Below are 19222 nucleotides of genomic sequence, written 5' to 3'. Positions count from 1 at the left end.
TATATGTCTACTATCACTATTGTGAAGTAATTATGCCACATACATTACATGCACTCACTTTACCTCAAGGAGAATTTAATGCAAGATTATGGCATAAGGCAGTAACTATGTTATAAATTCAGATAATAACCATATTTTACACTTATCAAGTACTAAATATAAAGGATATCTGACATAATGACCAAGTGTTTTCAAGATAATGAACATAACTTTGCACATTCTGTACTCTAAGAAACATTTTAAGAGATATTACTGTCCCACAAAGCTACAGCATCCTACAGCCAATTTTTTAATGAGTTTGTGAGATCAGCTGAACAGTGTACCAAATGTATGCACCTTCTGAAAACAGGTATTACAGCCTGGTGAAGTTTTTTCAGTGAACAATAAGTTTCCTGAAAACTACAGTTTTGGTGAGACCAAAGCCATGTGTAAATTTAGCAAATAATTGCAGCTGGGTTTTTTCCATTCATTTTTTTTCTTTTAAAGGAAAATATTTAAAGTCTAAAACTGTTTCAAAGTGTCAATTAGAATTGACTCACATTTTTTGTTTTGGCAAGAAAAATCCAACACATTGCGTCAGTTTGAAATGAACCAATTTTGTTGTTGTTTTTCTGGTTCAGTTACCAAACAATTTTTTTTTTTGCTCATCTCTAGCTGGTATCACAGGAACAAAATGATCTATTTGTGAGCTCTATGTAATTATTTTCCTACTTGAATATCCCAATGTTAGACACAAGTTAATGTGGAATATGTTTTTGTAGTAAAAGTAGTCTAGCCACAAGACAATTTTTACCTTCAATTTACCAAGCACATCATGGTCAAGAAAGTTAAATATTCAGTTCTGGAGACAGTTTACACACCCATTAAGCAAGGTTTATGAAGTGTGACATTATAAACAAGCTGTATCCACATTGTGCAATGTACCATTAAATCACAGCATAATTCCTTCACTTTGCTTGTAGACAAAGTGTATTTGAAATACAGTTGAGTAATATTAGTCTACAAAGATGCCACTGCAAAACTCAATATAAAAAACAGTATCCAGGCTATCCAAATAAAGGTACCTTACAGTGTTTAATTTACCATAGAAATAGTACCTTCAACAGACAACCATACTAGTTCCCCAGCCGCTTTGGATTTTGTCAGTTGATAGATATTTAGGAGGTTTTTTGATACAATAACCAGAGACACAAGGAATAATGTGTATAGATATAGGTCATTAAATAGTTGTGCTGAGTAAAACTGGCACGTCTAAATCTCCTTCCAGGGGGAAGCAATGTTAAAGTAATGTGTGACACTAGTAGTCCAGTGTCACATCTTAGGCCAGTTCCCCTCCAAATTTAAAACTGTTTAAACAGTTTAATTCTAATCCACCATAATTAATAAGTGGAAACTAATCACCTCAGTACTATGTCTTTATACAGCCCATATCCCAAGTGCTGCTGCTTTTCAGAAAGATTACTAGCAACGTGAGTCAAAGGACCTGCTTTGGACTAATAATTTAGCCATAAATTGAATCACAATAGCAATTGATGCCAGTAAGATTTTATTTTTCCTATTAATAAAGATAGATAAAAGATGACATGCTCTTCAACAAAGATTAGAAATGGTATTGCTCATTATCTTGATCAAATGTTCCAAACAGTTATCCTTAATGAAAACAGAGAATAAAAATTAAGTTTAAATAATAGATTTTAAATTCTGTGCTTAACTGCTGCTTGCTAGTCATTCTGTAGCTAAGTAAATACAGTAAGAATATAACCTTAAATTATTATACAAAATACTGTTTCTTTGAGAAACAACTTATAATCTACAAAGGCATTGAGATACATCATTTGAAAGCAAAACTTGACTAAACTAAATACAGTAAAATAGCCCAAATTCCTCCCTATAAATTTAAGGAGACAAGAATAAATTAGGCATATTTCTTTAGACTTAACTCTTGAAGCACTGTGTGCTCATCTTTAGTATTTGGTTGCGAAGACAAGTATATAATACTTGAGTATCTTAACACATCTTATTCCCATCTCAAAACACAAGCTTTGTCTTTCTCCTATCTAATTATTTCCCTCTCCTGAAGTAAGTAACCGCACACCTAGTAACCCTTTCTTCACCTCACAACAGGCTAAGAACTTTACACTTCTTGCCTAGCTTTACGGTGCAACCTCTTAAATTACTAAGTTTCATGCTGTTTCTTCTCCACCCTGACCTCCTGATGGAACTCATTTCGATATAGCGTGGGGGATAGGTCAGGTCAGGACTGAGTCCCAAGAGCTCCAGCTTTCCTCCCAGCCATAAGAAACTCTCCACCCTACTAAACACAGTACTTCTAGTGACATAAGTGACTGGGAGTTAGCTAGTTTCCAGGTGACACACACTTGGAAATTAGCTAGTTTTCTAAGGGTCACAGGCCTTCAACGTAGTCAGGACACGATACATTCAGAAATGGAAATCTGAAAATAGTTCTATCTACTCATTCACTTGCTGTCCAAAATTTCTATTTTGCCCTTTTCTCCTTTTTGTTTTGGAAGTTTAATGGTGTCTATGGTAACTTCATCAGTTGCACAACTGTCCTCTTCAGATTCTGAGCTGTCTTCTGAAATTATTTCTTCTTCATCAGTGTCAGAACCACTTAATTCAACCAAGGCTACATTCTGCAAGAAACGACAGTGCTTAAAAAAATGAACAACCCATATATCTACATATTGCTTTTATGATTTTTGTTTAAAAAACAAAACAGGACCTTAATACACATGAACGTCCTTACCATAATCAACAATTATGTGCTATGCAAAAAAAAAAAAAAGTCAGTAGACTGGAAATATTTGCAAGTTTTTTTAGGGGTCACTATAAACATGAAAGCTTAAATACGAAAAATGAGTTTATACAGTCTTAAGTACCTGTAGTGCTCAGTAATAAAGTAATAGTTCTTTTTAAATAATTCACGGGAAGCAAAAAGAGAATGGTACATTGATTAATTCACTTTGTCTAAAGTGAAGGCTTCTGGTTTAAACTGACAAATGAAGGGAGCAAAAGGCTGGATTTTTTTAGACAAAAATCCAAGTCTGAAAATATAATTTTCAGGGTGCTGTCTCATATTTTGCTAATGTAGTTCATGTCATATAACAGTTTAATGTTATCAGTGGTACAGCTGTGGCTGTGGATGACAAGTGTTCAAGACAATCAGAATATTTTCTAAACAAAAAAACGGGCTGTCGATTAATCAGTTAATTGCAATTAATCACAGTTTTAATTGCACAGTTAAACAATAGTATACCAATTCAAATTTAATATTTTGGATGTTTTTCTATATTTTCGTATATATTGTATTGTTTTAATTGAAATCAAAGCATTTTTTTTACAAATATTTGCACTGTAAAAATGAAAAAAATAGTATTTTTCAATTCACCTCATACAAGTACTGTAGTGCAATCTGTTATGAAAGTGCAACTTTCAAATGTAGATTTGTTGTTACATAACTGCACTCAAAACCAAAACAATGTAAAACTTCAGAGCCTACAAGTCCTCTCAGTCCTACTTGTTCAGCCAATCACTAAGACAAACAAGTTTGTTTACATTTACAGAAGATAATGCTCTTATTTACAATGTCACCAGAAAGTGAGAACAGCCATTTGCATGGCACTTATGCAGATGGCATTGCAAGGTATGTATGTGCCAGATATGCTAAACATCTGTATGCCCCTTGATGCTTCGGCCACCATTCCAGAGGACAAGCTTCCATGCTGATAACTCCTGTTAAAAAATAATGCGGTAATTAAATTTGTGACTGAACTCCTTGGGGGAGGATTGTATGTCCCCTGTTCTATTTTACCTGCATTCTGCCATATATTTCATGTTATAGCAGTCTCGGATGATGACCCAGCACATGTTGTTTGTTTTAAGAACATTTTCACTGCAGATTTCACAAAACATAAGAAGGTACCAATGTGAAATTTCTAAAGATAGCTACAGCACTGGACCCAAGGTTTAAGAATCTGAAGTGCCTTCCAAATTCTGAGAGGGACGAGATGTAGAGCATACTTTCAGAAGTCTTAACAGAGCAACACTCCGATGCGGAAACTATAGAACCTGAACCATCAAAAAAGAAAATCAACCACCTGCTGGTGGCATCTGACTCAGATAATGAAAATGAACATGTGTCGGTCCACGCTGCTTTGGATGGTTATCAAGCAGAACCAGTCATCAGCATGGACGCATGTCCCCTGGAATGGCGGTTGAAGCAGGAAGGGACGTATAAATCTTTGTGCCTGAGGAACATAAATATCTTGCGACGCCAGCTACAACAGTGCCATGAAAACACCTGTTCTCACTTTCAGGTGACATTGTAAACACAAAACAGGCAGGATTATCTCTTGCAAATGTAAGCAAACTTGTTTCTCTGAGCGACTGGCTGAACAAGAAGTGGGACTGAGTGGACTTGCAGGCGCTAAAATTTATTTATTTTAATTTTGAATGTAGGTTTTTTTTGTTTTAACGTAATTCTACATTTGAAAGTTTAACTTTCATGATAGAGATTGCACTACAGTACTTGTATTAGGTGTATTTCTTTTTTTTTACTTGTAATCAAAAATATAAAGTGAGCACTGTACACTTTGTATTCTGTGTTTGTAATTTAAATCAATGTATTTGAAAATGTAGAAAACATCCAAAAATATTTAAATAAATGGTATTCTATTATTGTTTAGGTTTCAGAGTAGCAGCCGTGTTAGTCTGTATTCACAAAAAGAAAAGGAGTACTTGTGGCACCTTAGAGACTAACAAATTTATTTGAGCATAAGCTTTCGTGAGCTACAGCTCACTTTGAAAAAACATTGTGGGGACCTTGAGCACTGGTGCACCTTGGTCCCTCCTATTGTGTGTGGGTGGGGGCACATAATAGGCTAATAATCTCCAGTGGGATGCAATACTTTAAACATTATGGTGGCTGGGTGTAGTGTGTGGTTGCTGGGCGATGTTGATTGACCTGTAATATACAAGAGGTCAGACTAGATGATCTAGTGGTCCCTCCTGGCCTTAAACTCTATGACTAAACTTTTCATAGACACATTTGTGAACAGAGAATTATTAAAATAAAAGCTCCCTTAATTGTTCTACTAATTTCACATTAGATTTTTAAAATAATTTCCAGAATCTAATTCACTCTTCCACCATTTACATTTCACGATTGTCTCAGCCTAGATAATGAAAATAGACTAAGCTATTTTCATGTTTTGGCTATAATCAGTTTCTCTTTGGGGTTCTCAGACATTAGCATAATGCTGCAGTATTTCAGTTAAAACGCTAGAGAGAGACGTTGAAAAATACAAGAGTTTCCAATAAAATTTGAGAGATCATAATTAAGATTTAAGTTTTGTTATACTTGACATACGAGACCTAGATTTTGAGCCTTAAACTATTTAAAAGTGTCTCTTAAACGTAACAGAACACTTGTTGTTACTTACTATACAATCTTAAATTACAATTCATTAAAAGTCAGATTATTTTGAAAACAAAAAAAACAGTCTATTTAAATTTGTAATTACAAGAGTTACTCAATGCCAGGATTAGAACTTTAGATTAGAGGCAGCTCATGTTCTGGGCTTAAACTAGTTTACCTCTAGCTGTTTACCTTCAAGTTTCAGTGGTGGACCAGATTACAATGTCGTGAAGAGCAAATAGCATACTTTGCTTTATATTTATGGCTAGTTTCAGATCAAAATTATAAAGGAATGTAAAGGAGGAAACTAGGAGCTTTATTTTTCAAACAAACCCCATTCTAAGACTGAGTGAAGAGTTTTACACCACAGCACTAAATTTACTTTACAAAAGCAAAACACAAGAAATACATTTACCATCTCTATAATATTTTCAAGGCAGCTGTCTAGATTTTCAATATCAAACTGATGAGCTGGTGCTGTTGCCATTTCTCTTCTTAGCTCATTGTTTGCAAGGGCCATCTGCGGTAGAAAGCTCTGAACTCTGTCCAAAACTAGGTAGAAATAGTGAGATTATACCATATATGCATATTTAGATTTTGCAGTACAAAGACATGAATATCTCATTAATACAGGATTTAACTGTTTTAATTTTGAACTTTCAAGTTGTGTACAATATTTAACAATTCATCTGGGGAATAAAGTTACTACTTTACTGACCAGATTGCTCAACTTTCCATGGCACATACATTGCAGAATATCATAGATCTTATGCATCAGTCCAAATGGTTCACTAAGGGAGTCATGTCATGGCTTTTATTTGACCTTTTTGAAAAACTAAAATATGGCAAGTCCAACAGACGCTTCATAGAAAAATTCTATTGTTTTAAACACACACCAAAAAAATGAAATACTCAGGATGCTCCACGTCAATATTAGTTCCTGTGAAGTACTGTACCTTACCTTCTCCCCTCTTGGAGTAAAGGGGCAGGGTCCAAGAGAAGATGGGGGAGGAGGGTCAGTGATGGCACAACTGTCAAGAAAGCTATGCTGATGACAGGAAAAAGCAACCTCAGAAGCAGCTTTCTACCAAGTGTGTTATGCTGCCAAGAAGGCAGCCTAGGTGGATAGGCAGTGTAGGTAACAGCATGGAGGAGCTGGCGTTTTGCAGGGATGTCTCCAAGCTCCATGGCATTTCCCACCAATGTTGGGACATCTTTGCTCTTTGATGGGTCATGGCCATGTCCCCTCCATGGATGAGTCAACCCCTTCCAGTCGCAGATTAACTCATTATACTTCCACACTTTTTTCAAATAGCCTTTTCCCTCTCTTGCATCAGGAGATGATCTAGCTTCTAGTGTTTATTTTTCACTGAAACTACATTTCACTTTGTAGTAAGGCTGCACTATTCTGATTCAACTCCAGTAAAGTCCCTTACAAACTACTACTTTATGCCATGCTGACTCTCCCCAAAGAGTTCTGTCAAAGAAAGAACTCCTTATTGCCTCCTTTATCGTCTCACAAGTTTAAGATAATTTTGAAAGGTTATTAAAAGGAATGATCATTTTAAAAAGCTATACTAGTGTCCAATACTTTATACTACCAATTGGTTTTGAATATAGAGATTAGAATGGTTATATGAAAAGTAGAAGCCCTTTGCACACTAAGCAAATGCAATCCAAGGCTAAGAAATCGCTAACAATTTGTCTCTGTGAAAAGAATAAAAATCCTGAAGATGTCATTTCATACCACAATCAGACAACACACTGCCAGTTAACTCTGTGTCTTTTGATTAGGGGACAAGGCACATGGATCAAGTACAGAAAAAACCTTTTCTGAAGCCATTCATAGAGATCATGAATAGATAAATGAGTAATCTGTCTTACTGATTTTGACAGTATTCTTTTAAAAAGTGAGGTTAAGAAAGTAGTTTCAATATTAGAAGTCCATTTTACACTACTTCGAAATACAACACCAGAGGTTCAATCTTGCAAGCCCTCTACATACAGAAATCCTCCCTCTCACACCAGTGCGGGTTTGTAGCATTAGGCCCTAAAATGCCAAATGTTTACAAAAAACTTGTGCAGAATTAACGTTTTGTGCTCCCTCTGCAGGATGAGTCAGTTAACTACATGAGAAATATTCAGCGAACTGTGCCCATTTTATCGGGTGAGTAAAAAAAAGCCTAGTTAGTTTCAAGCTCCAACATAAACGGGGGGGGGGGGGGGGGGAATATCCATATCAGCAACCGCAAGAGAGAGATTTGCAGATTCACAAGTAGCAAAAATAGGTTTAACTATTTAAAACTTACACAGTTAATTGATTTTCAAATGCTAACTGCTTCAGCAGTAGAATATATTAACTTTAGGTATAGTCATGGTTATGTGTTTTTCAAGCTCACAAAGCAACTTAAACAGTGATCAACATAGTCCCATTAGGAAAAGATGCACTTACTGTTGCTCCTTGGTATCCTAACTGTCTCTAAACTTGTGACCTTTTTGCTGGCATGTTTTGATTAATCAACAGTGTGTCATGAATACCTACGAAGAAAATTACATCAGTTATTTCACTATTTACCAATGTGATACTAGCTCCCTTATTTAGATATTTCCCAAGATTCGCACCAGAAAGCAGAGAATTTAAGGAAGTTTTCATTAGTTGGACAATTTAACTAGTCAACTCTTAATACAGCAAACAGGATGACCAATTTCAAAGGAATTACATATCACTAATTAAAATGAGACTTTTAAAAGTGTTTATTTTAGGATTTTTTTTTTACCTTATCAGAAGTTTGAAAACATTCAGTTCCCTTCTAGTTTTGTCCTTTAGAGTTCTGGCATTATAGTACATCCATAGTAATTTCTCTCTTATTTACTTAGCATTACCAGGAATAGGTAACTTGTTCTCCTTGGAACATATATAGGGTTTAACAGAAAAGCCTTTGCATGAAAATAATATGTATGCATAATGCCTTGGGCTGAGAATCTCATCAGAGGTCCCACAAGCTAGGGAGGCTCAGCATTAGATCTGCAGGAATAACTGATTTTTCCACCAGGTAGTCAAACCGAAAAATTATTTTAAAAAAATCAGTTAGTTTCAAACCAAAACTGGTGCATAACTGGTTGGAAAATCATTCCCAGAGAATAGTTATCAGCGGTTCACAGTCATGCTGGAAGGGCATAACGAGTGGGGTCCCACAGGAATCGATTCTAGATCTGGTTCTGTTCAATATCTTCAACGATTTGGATAATGGCATAGAGAGTACACTTATAAAGTCTGCGGACGATACGAAGCTGGGAAGGGTTGCAAGTACTTTGGAAGATAGGATTAAAATTCAAAATGATCTGGATAAACTGAAGAAATGGTCTGAAGTAAACAGGATGAAATTCAATAAGGACAAATGCACAGTACTACACTTAGGGAGGAACAATCAGTTGTACACATACAAAATGGGAAATGACTGCCTAGGAAGAAGTACTGCGGAAACAGATCTGGGGGTCATAGTGGATCACAAGCTAAATATGAGTCAACAGTGTAATGCTGTTGCAAAAAAAGCAAACATCATTCTGGGATGTATTAGCCTGAGTGTTTTAAGCAAGACACAAGAAATAATTCTTCCACTCTACTCCGTGCTGATTAGGCCTCAACTGGAGTATTGTGTCCAGTTCTGGGAGCCACATTTCAGGTTTCAGAGTGGTAGCAGCGTAGTCTGTATCAGCAAACACAACGATGAGTCCTTATGGCACCTTAGACACTAACAAATTTACTTGGGCATAAGCTTTTGTGGGCTAAAACCGACTTCATCAGATGCATGGAAAAGAAAATACAATAGAGAGGTATAATAATTTTATTAAGATAATGTTGAAGTAAAAAAACGGTACAGAGTTTAGGCATAGAAGTTTCTGGTTATCAGGGAATAAGGTACAGATTATCAAGGGGTGCGAATTTCAGTTTAGGAATGGGTGGTGTAAGGAATACATAATCTGCAATCTCCCTGATTGGGGGTAAAAGTTTAACGGCTCAAAGTACAGACATTGAAATATGTTGTCCATAAAATGGCTATGTTCAGGTGTGGAGTATAATGAGCAGATGCCATGATGAGAATGGATCTACCCTCATTTGGTGGGATTTAATGTTCAGTGAGTTTATGGTTCCAGTTCATATGGTCCAATGAAAGAAGTCTCTCAGTCCCTTTCCCATAGTTGATGCACAATGTTGTACTGGCTCACACCTCCTGGTACTGACGGTGGCCGGTGATGTGTTCGATGTATATGTCCCTGGACCACTGTATTGTGTCTGAGATCATGAGGCGCCGCATGAGCCGTGCGTACCGTCGACTCATCCTGCAGGTCCGTAGCACACGCTCGTTGCAGGGGTCTCAAGTGCCCAGGGCTCCGACAATCAGGGCATCCATCTGCACCTCGTAGCCCTTCGCTCTCAGGGTGTCGGCCAGGGGGGCGTATTTTTCCAGCTTACGAGCTTGGGATTCGCGGAAGGCCGGGGTCCTGTTCTCGAAGGAGACCGTGATGTCGATGAGGATGATCTTTTTCTGGTCCTCGTCGGTGACTACCATGTCAGGTTGCAACTAGCTGTCCGTCCTGGGGATGGTGGAGTTCACGGTGACCTCCCCCAGGCACGATGCGATGGCTTTGTGGCGCAGCTGCCAGGCTCTGGAGTGGGGCTTGCAGCTGCACAGGACGTGGGGCAGGGTCTCGTTGGAGTAGCCACACTTCCTGCAATGCTTGTCTCGGTTCCCGTGGCGGACGGCTCCGTTGAGCGGGACGCAGTTGAGCCGGGCACGGTGGATGAACCGCCAGTCGGCAAAATGGGTGAAGCTGCCCCCGGCGAGGAAGTGGTTGCTGGCGTCCCACTTGCTGGTTAGTTCAAAGACTTTACCCTGGTCTGGTTTACGCTTCAGGGTTTCCATGTACAACGAGTGGATGGCCCCCTTCAGGGTCCTCTCCAGCATGCCCCTGGCGCTCGGGGTGACGATGGTGTTGTCGTCGGACCTGATCTGCGGCACCAGGACTCCCAGCTCCTGGCGCTCCTTGCACCACTCCCAGCAGCAGTCGATGCGCTTCCCCAGGCGACGCATGGCATTACGAGCACAGGACCACAGTGAAGCGATGTCACCACCATCCCGTCCAAATATGCCATCCAGAGAACCGCTCAGGAATCTGGCGGTGTCTTGGTTGGAGGGAACTCTGCCGATCCGCTTCTTTGTTGCGTCATGGAGGGCGTTTGCTGCGATGTTCCTTACCATGGCGTCAAGACATGTCAGCAGGCGGAAGGCGTGGGTGATCACCCTGATGTCACACAGGTCACCCATGCGGGGGACACTGGCACCACCATGCCTGTGGGCGATATAGACCAGCTCGTTGCTGGCTCTCTGGGGAAGGAACAGCCATTTACTTCTTCACCAGCTGCCGGATGATCTTGTCTGTCTTGTTGAGGGGTACCTTCGCCACGGTGGATCCACTTAGGACGAAAGAGATGCGGGGGATCAGGAAGGTGTTCAGGGTGTTTATCTTATGCCACTGTGCTAGCAGGGAGGCGTCGATCTTGGCGGCATCCTGCAAGATCTCCTGGACGGTGTCCTCGGGTGTCTGCCAGACACGGAAACCCGTCGGCGTGCCAAGGTGCCGGTATGCTTGCCCCTCTGCCAGTGGGATGATGGGCTCGCCCTGGATCTGGAACCCTGTTGCCTCCCCCGAGTCCCTTTTGCTGCCGTCGATGTGGACAGATGCACACTTCTTTGCATTGAAGCGGAGCCGCATCCAATCGGCAGCTCGACTGGTGGCATCTAGCATACGTTGGAGGTTCTCTAGGTCGTCTGCGGTCAGGACCAGGTCATCCGTGTAAGCCAGGATGCTCACCCTCTCGCCGTGGAGGTTGAAGCCATCTGTGTCATTGGAGATCACTCGCAGCAACTGCTCCATGGCGAGGTTAAAGATGATGGGGCTGAGGGGACAGCCCTGCTTAACTCCACTCTGGATCGGGATCTCGGCGGTCTCCCCTTAGACCGAGCGAATGGTTGTGCTGCATCCCTCGTACACCTCTCAGATCACATGGAGGAAGTTCTCTAGCATCCCAAACTCCTGGATCGTGGCAAAGATGTGGTGGGGCATGGACCCAAAGGCATTAGCCAGGTCAAGCCATGCTACCGTGCATTGCCTCCGCGCCTTTCTGGCAGTTTTGATGGTGGTTTGGAGGACAAAGTTGTGTTCACAGCAGCCCTCACAGGACATGAAGCCTTTCTAGGTGGAGCTGATGGTGTCACCGCTCATTGACCACTCAGTGATCCTCGATGCCAGGCAGCTGGCATAGAGCCTGTACATCGTGCAGCAGAGGGAGATGGGCCTCCAGTTGCTGGGGTCGTCCCGCTCACCCTTCTTGTACACCGGTACCGTCATGGCCTTCTTCCAGGAGCTGGGAGTCCGGCAGAATCGCTTGCACTGGTTGAAGAGCGTGGTGAGGACCAGGCAGCTGGGATCTCGCTTTTTCAGGAGACTGTAGGGGATGCCGTCTTTCCCCGGAGCTGTGTTTTTTGTTTTTGAGAGTCTGGCCATCACTTCCTTGGGCGTAAAGTCAGTTTCCAGGACACCTGCTTTGTCGACATGGGGCAGGGGGCGGAGGCACTCTGGGCGCTGCGCGTCGTTCTGGGCTATGCGGTCGAATACATTCTTGAAGTAGCCTGTAGAGTTGCTCAGATGGGATTGTGCAATAGGGCAAGGGCCAATACACAGCATATGAAAAGATGGGAGTTGCCTTGCCAAGTGGGGGGGTCAGTGCTAATGAGCCAATTCAATTAAGGTGGAAGTGGGCTATTCTCAACAGTTGACAAGAAGGGAGGAAAAAATCATTTTTGTAGTGCTAATGAGTTCAATGTAATCAAGGTGCCCCATTTCAAACAGTTGACAAGAAAGTGTGACAAATCGAAGAAAGTCCAGAGAAGAGCAACAAAATTGATTAAAGGTCTAGAAAATATACCCCATGAGGGAAGATTGAAAAAATTGGGTTTGTATAGTCTGGAGAAGAGAAGACTGAGATGAGACATAACAGTTTTCAAGTACATAAAAGGTTGTTACAAGGAGGATGGAGAAAAATTGTTCTTCTTAACTTCTGAGGATAGGACAAGAAACAATGGGCTTAAATTGCAGCAAGGGAGGTTTAGGTTGGACATTAGGAAAAACTTCCTGTCAGGGTGGTTAAGCACTGGAATAAATTGCCTAGGGAGGTTGTGGAATCTCCATCATTGGGGATTTTTAAGGGCAGGTTGGACAAACGTGTCAGGGATGGTTTAGATCAGGGGTAGGCAACCTATGGCACGCATGCCAAAGGCGGTATGCAAGCTGATTTGCAGTGGCACTCATACTGCCCGGGTCCTGGCCCCTGGTCCGGGGGCCTCTGCATTTTAATTTAATTTTAAATGAAGCTTCTTAAACATTTAAAAAACCTTATTTACTTTACATACAACAATAGTTTAGCTATATATTATGGACTTATACAAAGAGACCTTCTAAAAATGTTAAAATGTATTACTGGCATGCAAAACCTTAAGTTAGAGTGAATAAATGAAGACTCGGCACACCACTTCCGAAAGGTTGCTGACCCCTGATCTAAATAATACTTAGGGCTTGTCTACACCTATATTTTATAGCACTCTAACTTGCTGGCTCAGGGGGAGTGAAAAGTCACCTCCCTGAGCACAGCAAGACCGAGCGCTTTAAGCCACCAGTGTAGACAGGCTCCAAGCGCTGTGAGCCGCGCTCCCAAAACTAATCCCCTCATGGAGGTGGATTACCAGGAGTGCTGGGAGAGCTCTCTCCCAGCACTCGCGCATGACCACACTCGCACTTCAAAGCGCTGCGGCAGGAGCGCTCCCGTGACAGCACTTTGAAGTTTCCAGGGTAGCCATAGCTTAGTCCTGCCTGGAGTGCAGGGGACTGGACTAGATGACCTCTGGAGGTCCCTTCCGGACCCAATTCTATGAAAACTGTTTTTTTCCCCCCAACTCTTCTTCCCAATATGAAAACCTGAAAATTCTTGACTGGAATCAACATTTCGTTTAGAAAATAGTGATTGAAAACGAAATGTCAAAGTAGGTTGTTTTGACACTTTCAAAACCGAATCATTTCAACCCTGCCCAAAATTTTGTTTTCAGAATTTTTTTATATTTCCGGCCAAAACTATTTGCCAAATCCGGCCCAACATTTGTGACTAGTTTGGGCGCCCCCCAAACTCTGTTTTTTCCACCAAATGCATCCGATGAAGTGAGCTGTAGCTCACGAAAGCTTCTGCTCAAATAAATTTGTTAGTCTCTAAGGTGCCACAAGTCCTCCTGTTCTTTTAGGAGGAAACTTACTATTCGCTCCCCCCCCCCCCCAAAAAAAATAAACCCACCCTCCCGCCGCTCTAGTCAGGATGGGTCAGTTCTGGGCTCGGCGGCTTCCCGGGAAGGGGTGCAGCCTTCCCTCCCCCAAACAGCCGGGCCCCACGCCCCAGAGCCCGCAGGGGATGCCGCTGAAAGGGCCAGCGCGAGCCTGGGGCTTTGCCTTCTCCAGGGCCCCGCGCAGGCGGCCTGGGGAGCTGCGAGAGTTTCATGGGGGCGGGGCGGGGCGGGGCAGTTCGAGCGGAAACCGTGACCTTCCGGCCCCAAAGCCGCTGGGCTCTCGGCACCCCGCCCCTCCCGCTCAAGCTGAACCAGGGTGGGGCCGCGTGGCCGCGGCTTGCGCAACAGCTGCCACGCAGGCCGCGCGCCCGGCCCGCTCGTCGCCGAGACTTGGAGGGGGGGGGGGAGCAGCAGCAGCAGCAGCAGCAGCGCGTGCGCGCAAACCACCTCCCGGCAGCCGCCGCTTCCCACTCTCCACCGGCCCGTGCCTAGCCTCCCCCCTCCGCTTCTTGCCCGCAGGCGGATGCTTCCTCCCTCCCCAGCCCGGGGACGTGGCGGCTCAGGACCGGCTACCTCCTCCGCTCCCCACGGACAGCAGCTCCCTGGAGGCAGCGGCACCTTCCTTCAGCGCCATCGGGCCTACGCGTGCCGCTTCCTTCCATCCGCACGGGGCGTTAGGGATCCGGATGCCGACGGGGCTCCGCCCTAGCCACACACGAGCTGCCTCGGGCTGCCCCACAGCGCCTCCTGGAGCCCGGAGGAGCCAGCGCAGCGCTGGCGAGGCAGCCTCCAGCGTTCGCGAGTGCCTCGCTGCCCGGGAGGGGCCAAGCGCCCCTTGGCGTCAGTGGGAGCCTCAGCCCCGGGGAGGAATTGTCCGGGTGTGGCTACACTGCAAGGGAGCCGCCGGGCTGGCCCGGTCAGCGGGGGAGGGCTCCGGGCTGTAAAACTGCAGTGTAGACATTCAGGCTGCCGCTGAGCTCTAGGACCCGGCCACACGGGGAAGGGCCAGAGCCTGAGGGGCCCCAGCGCCTACAACACATTTTTACATCCCTAGTGGGCTGGGCTGGGCTGGGCCGGGCCAGCCAGGGCTGTTTCATTACTGAGCCCCTGCAGCCTGGCTTTTCATAGGGGTGGTCTGGTGAGGAATGGATTCATGGGCCTGGTAGAGGAGCCGACCTGAGAAACTGCTATGGGCTGTCACACAGCCTGGCCAAACAGGCCGCAGAGGTAGTAGTGGGCTACAGGTACAGATGCCTGATTATAAATCTGTTGAAACCAGTTGGCCAAGCCCTAAAATGAAGGGTGGGACTAATCAATGAAATGTCTTGATTGGATAATGAAAAACCTAGCATTTCTGGGAGACAGTTAAGCCCTCACTGATCCTGCTGTGTGGGGTTCTGCTGCCCATTGAATTTTTTTTTTTTTAAGTTCCTGAAAACTCTTCTGACACTGAAGCACAGAAAGTTTCTGAAATCTTCCTAAGTAAGGGCTGGCTCAGAGATGGCATTTAGAAAAACTGAGTTTGTAGAAATATGGGAGAGGGTAAAGCAGCCTCCTGTGCTATATTGACTAATATTATAATTTTAATCTGTCTGTATAATCTGATAATTAGGGCCTACCATTTTGGTCAATTTTAGGGTCATAAGATTTTAAAAATACTAAATTTCAGATATTAAAATCTGAAAATTCAGTGTTGTATCAAAAGCCTAGCAAATCTGTGTGTATCCGCTTTATAGCTGTGGACCATTTCTGCAGACAGCAGCGCAGATGTGGATACTAATTTTGTATCCATGCAGGGTTCTGATGGTAAGAGCCCGGCGGGCAGCTGTGAGGAACCGGTGCGGATCCTCCACCTGCCCTGGTTGGGGGACATGGTGGGCAGGGACATGGGCCTGAGGCTGCTTGGGCCTCAGGGGCAGGGCAGCTAGTGTTGGATCATATTAACAGGTTTAGAGTAGAGCAGCCGTGTTAGTCTGTATTCGCAAAAAGAACAGGAGGACTTGTGCCACCTTAGAGACTAACAAGTTTATTTGAGCATAAGCTTTCGTGAGCTACAACTCACTTCATCTGATGCATATTAAAGAAGTTCTGTATTAAAATCACAAATGAGTTTGATTCCCCATAGTTTAAGTTCCAGGGTATTACTAATTAAGAGGTCTCTTGGTTTTTGGTACTGTTTCTCTCCCTCTATGTGTGAAACTTGCAAGCTGCTAATTGTGTTAGTACATTCTAAGACAGAGTCTGTTCTCAAAGCAATTCTTTGTAACAACAACTACTCACAGAGAGAGAGACTCAAAGCAATACTCTGTAACAACAGAAACAGCACCCAGAGACTCCCAGCCCTTTTGTAGTATTCATCTCGCTTTGTTAACAATTGTGATTAAAATAGAGATAGAGGATGTGTGTGGATAATAACTGAATGATCAGGGAGGTGTCAGCCTAAGAATCCAGTGTCCATCGGCTGAAGAAGGCGTCAAGTGGAAATAACCAGAGGATCCCCGGAGGGCAGACTGGAGTCCACCCAACAGCCTCAAGAATGGGAGAACCAAAGAACAAGATAACATCTGGCAGCATGGAGGTGTCAGGAATGTGCCATCTGCTGATTGATTCAGCAACCGCATGATGAAGCAATTCCCATAGACTGGCATAAGAAGAAATTCCTATAAAAATGGACTCTAGAAAGTGAGAACTTTGGGGTCTGATTCTGCAAACCAACTTCCAGGAGCATCAGATGAGCATCTGACAAGGCCCTGCTCCCTCCTCATGTCCAGGCCAGCTGGCCAGTGGCTTGGCATGAGCAACTCTAAGGCTGGTAACTATGATAACAACCTTGCAGAACCTGTGTGTGTATGAATGAATGTATGAATAAATATGAAATTGAATGGAATGTTATAGCTATAATTAACTGCTTACTGTGATTCTTTCTGTATTCATAATAAATGTGGCATTTTGTCTTTTCCCCTTTAATAAGATCCTGCTGGTTTTTATTTTATTGGTATAACAGTAGAAGGTCTGCCGCGGCTCCCCACAGCCACCCGCCCGGCTCTTACCATGGCCAGGCTCCAGCCCCGAGCTGCCCCAAGCCAGGTCGGAGAGCCCCGCTGGCAGCTGTGGTGAGCCTGGGTCCCTCCACCTGCCCTGGGTGGGGAGCAGGGACACGAGCTGGGGGCTGCTCCGGCTCCCTACCCAGGGCAGGTAGAGGGTCTGCCGCGGCTCCCCACTACTGCCAGCGCAGCTCTCCCCAGCCCGGCTCTGGCCGGGGGTGGTGGTGGCTTGGAGCCACAGCCCAGCCAGGGTAAGAGCCAGGCGGGCAGCTGTGGGGAGATATGGTGGACCCTCCACCTGTCTGCAGTGCAGGGTGGGACTGAGAGCAGCCTCCGGCCATGTCGCCATCCCCCAGGCTCCCTGCTTGGCCGAGGGCAGGTGGAGGGTCCGCGACTCTGTGTATCTGTGCAGGGATCTAGTTGTAACTGTAGAGGTCCTGACCCCAAAGGAGGTTGTGCAGGCGGTGTCACTGGGTTATTGTAGGGGGGTTGTGGTACTGCTACCCTTACTTCTGCGCTGCTGCCTTCAAGGGTGGGCCCTTGGCCAGCTGCCACCACTTTCAGGCCACCCAGCTTTGAAGGCAGCAGCACAGAAGTAAGGGTGGCATAGTATGGTATTACCACTCTTACTTCTGCACTGCTGCTGGCGGGGTGCTGCCTTCAGAGCTTTGCACCTGGCCAGCAGTGGCCGTTCTCCAGGCACCCAACTCTGAAGGCAGCATGGAAGTTAGGATGACAAACCATGACACCCCCCCCCCCCCGCCCAACTCCTTTTTGGGTCAGGACCCCCAGTTTGAGCAATGCTGGTCTCCCCTGTGAAATCTGGTCTTTTGTATACTTTTACCCTCCAATACTATACAGATTTCACGGGGGAGACCAGATTTCATGTATTTTTCACAGTCATGAATTTGGTAGGGTGTTACTGATAATACACTACAACTTGTGTGTGAAATGTTTCTGTACCTCCCCATAATTAATCCATTTTTGTCAAATAATGTCATTATTATTCTTCGTTATTTGGTTTACTGTAGCACCCAGAAGTCTCAGTCAGGGCCCAGGATCCTGTTGTGCTAGGTGCTGTACAAACAGAACCAAAATACTCCTGCCTCAAAGAGTTTACACGTTAAGTATAAAACAAGAGACAACAGATGGATAAAGACAGACTACTGGGGGGAACAGCAGGAACCAATGAGACAATATTGGTCAGTAAGACAGCCAATAGTCTCAGCACACCAGCAGCCTAACTGGTGTAAGTTTCTTGTAGGTTCAGTATTATGTAATTGTGGAATAAAGTACCACATAGCCTAGGTTCCACAATTTTTCCACATATGGATAAATCTTTGTGGAACCTAGGCTATGCAGGATCTCTGCAGGATCAAGGCATCTTTAGAAACATAGAATATCAGGGTTGGAAGGGACCTCAGGAGGTCATCTAGTCCAACCCCCTGCTCAAAGCAGGACCAATCCCCAACTAAATCATCCCAGCCAGGGCTTTGTCAAGCCTGACTTGGAAAACCTCTAGGGAAGGAGATTCCACCACCTCCCTAGGTAACCTATTCCAGTGCTTCACCATACTCCTAGTGAAAAAGTTTTTCCTTACCTCCAACCTAAACCTCCCCCACTGCAACTTGAGACCATTACTCCTTGTTCTGCCATCTGGTACCACTGAGAACAGTCTGGATCCATTCTCTTTGGAACCCCTCTTCAGGTAGTTGAAAGTAGCTATCAAATCCCACCTCACTCTTCTGTTCTGCAGACTAAACAATCCCAGTTCCGTCAGCCTCTCATAAGTCAAGTGCTCCAGCCCCCTAATTATTTTTGTTGCCCTCCACTGGACTCTTTCCAATTTTTCCATGTCCTTCTTGTAGTGTGGACACAGTACTCCAGATGATGCCTTACCAATGTTGAATAGAGGGGAATGATCATGTCCCTCGATCTGCTGGCAATGCCCCCTACTTAAACAGCACAAAATGCCGTTAGGCTTCTTGGTAACAAGGGCACACTGTTGACTCATATCCAGCTTCTCGTCCACTGTAACCCCTAGGTCCTTTTCCGCAGAACTGCTGCCTAGCCATTCGGTTCCTAGTCTGTATCAGTGCATGGGATTCTTCTGTCTTAAGTGCAGGACTCTGCACTTGTCCTTGTTGAATCTCATCAGATTTCTTTTGGTCCAATCCTCTAATTTGTCTAGGTCCCTCAGTATCCTATCCCTACCCTCCAGCATATCTACCACTCCTCCCAGTTTAGTGTCATCTGCGAACTTGCTGAGGGTGCAATCCACACCATCCTCCAGATCATTAATGAATCTTAGGAGAAAGAATTAAAGATGATAAAGAAGGGAGCTGGAAGAG

General features: G+C 44.1%; 1 protein-coding gene across 1 annotated transcript; it reads right to left on the bottom strand.

The window, feature by feature from the left end:
- Positions 1–1529: 1529 nt before the first annotated feature.
- On the bottom strand, positions 1530–14504 carry NOPCHAP1 (NOP protein chaperone 1). Its single transcript, XM_038388107.2, is given in 6 exon segments — positions 1530–2654; positions 5853–5989; positions 7890–7949; positions 7952–7975; positions 14401–14465; positions 14467–14504. Coding segments are annotated over 6 exon segments (486 nt in total). The 5' UTR covers positions 14490–14504; the 3' UTR covers positions 1530–2477.
- Between the last annotated feature and the right edge of the window lie 4718 nt (positions 14505–19222).

The sequence above is a fragment of the Dermochelys coriacea genome, chromosome 1, assembly GCF_009764565.3.
Source record: "Dermochelys coriacea isolate rDerCor1 chromosome 1, rDerCor1.pri.v4, whole genome shotgun sequence".
NCBI classification, from domain to species: Eukaryota; Metazoa; Chordata; order Testudines; family Dermochelyidae; genus Dermochelys; species Dermochelys coriacea.
This window is presented reverse-complemented; position numbering and strand designations above follow the sequence as displayed.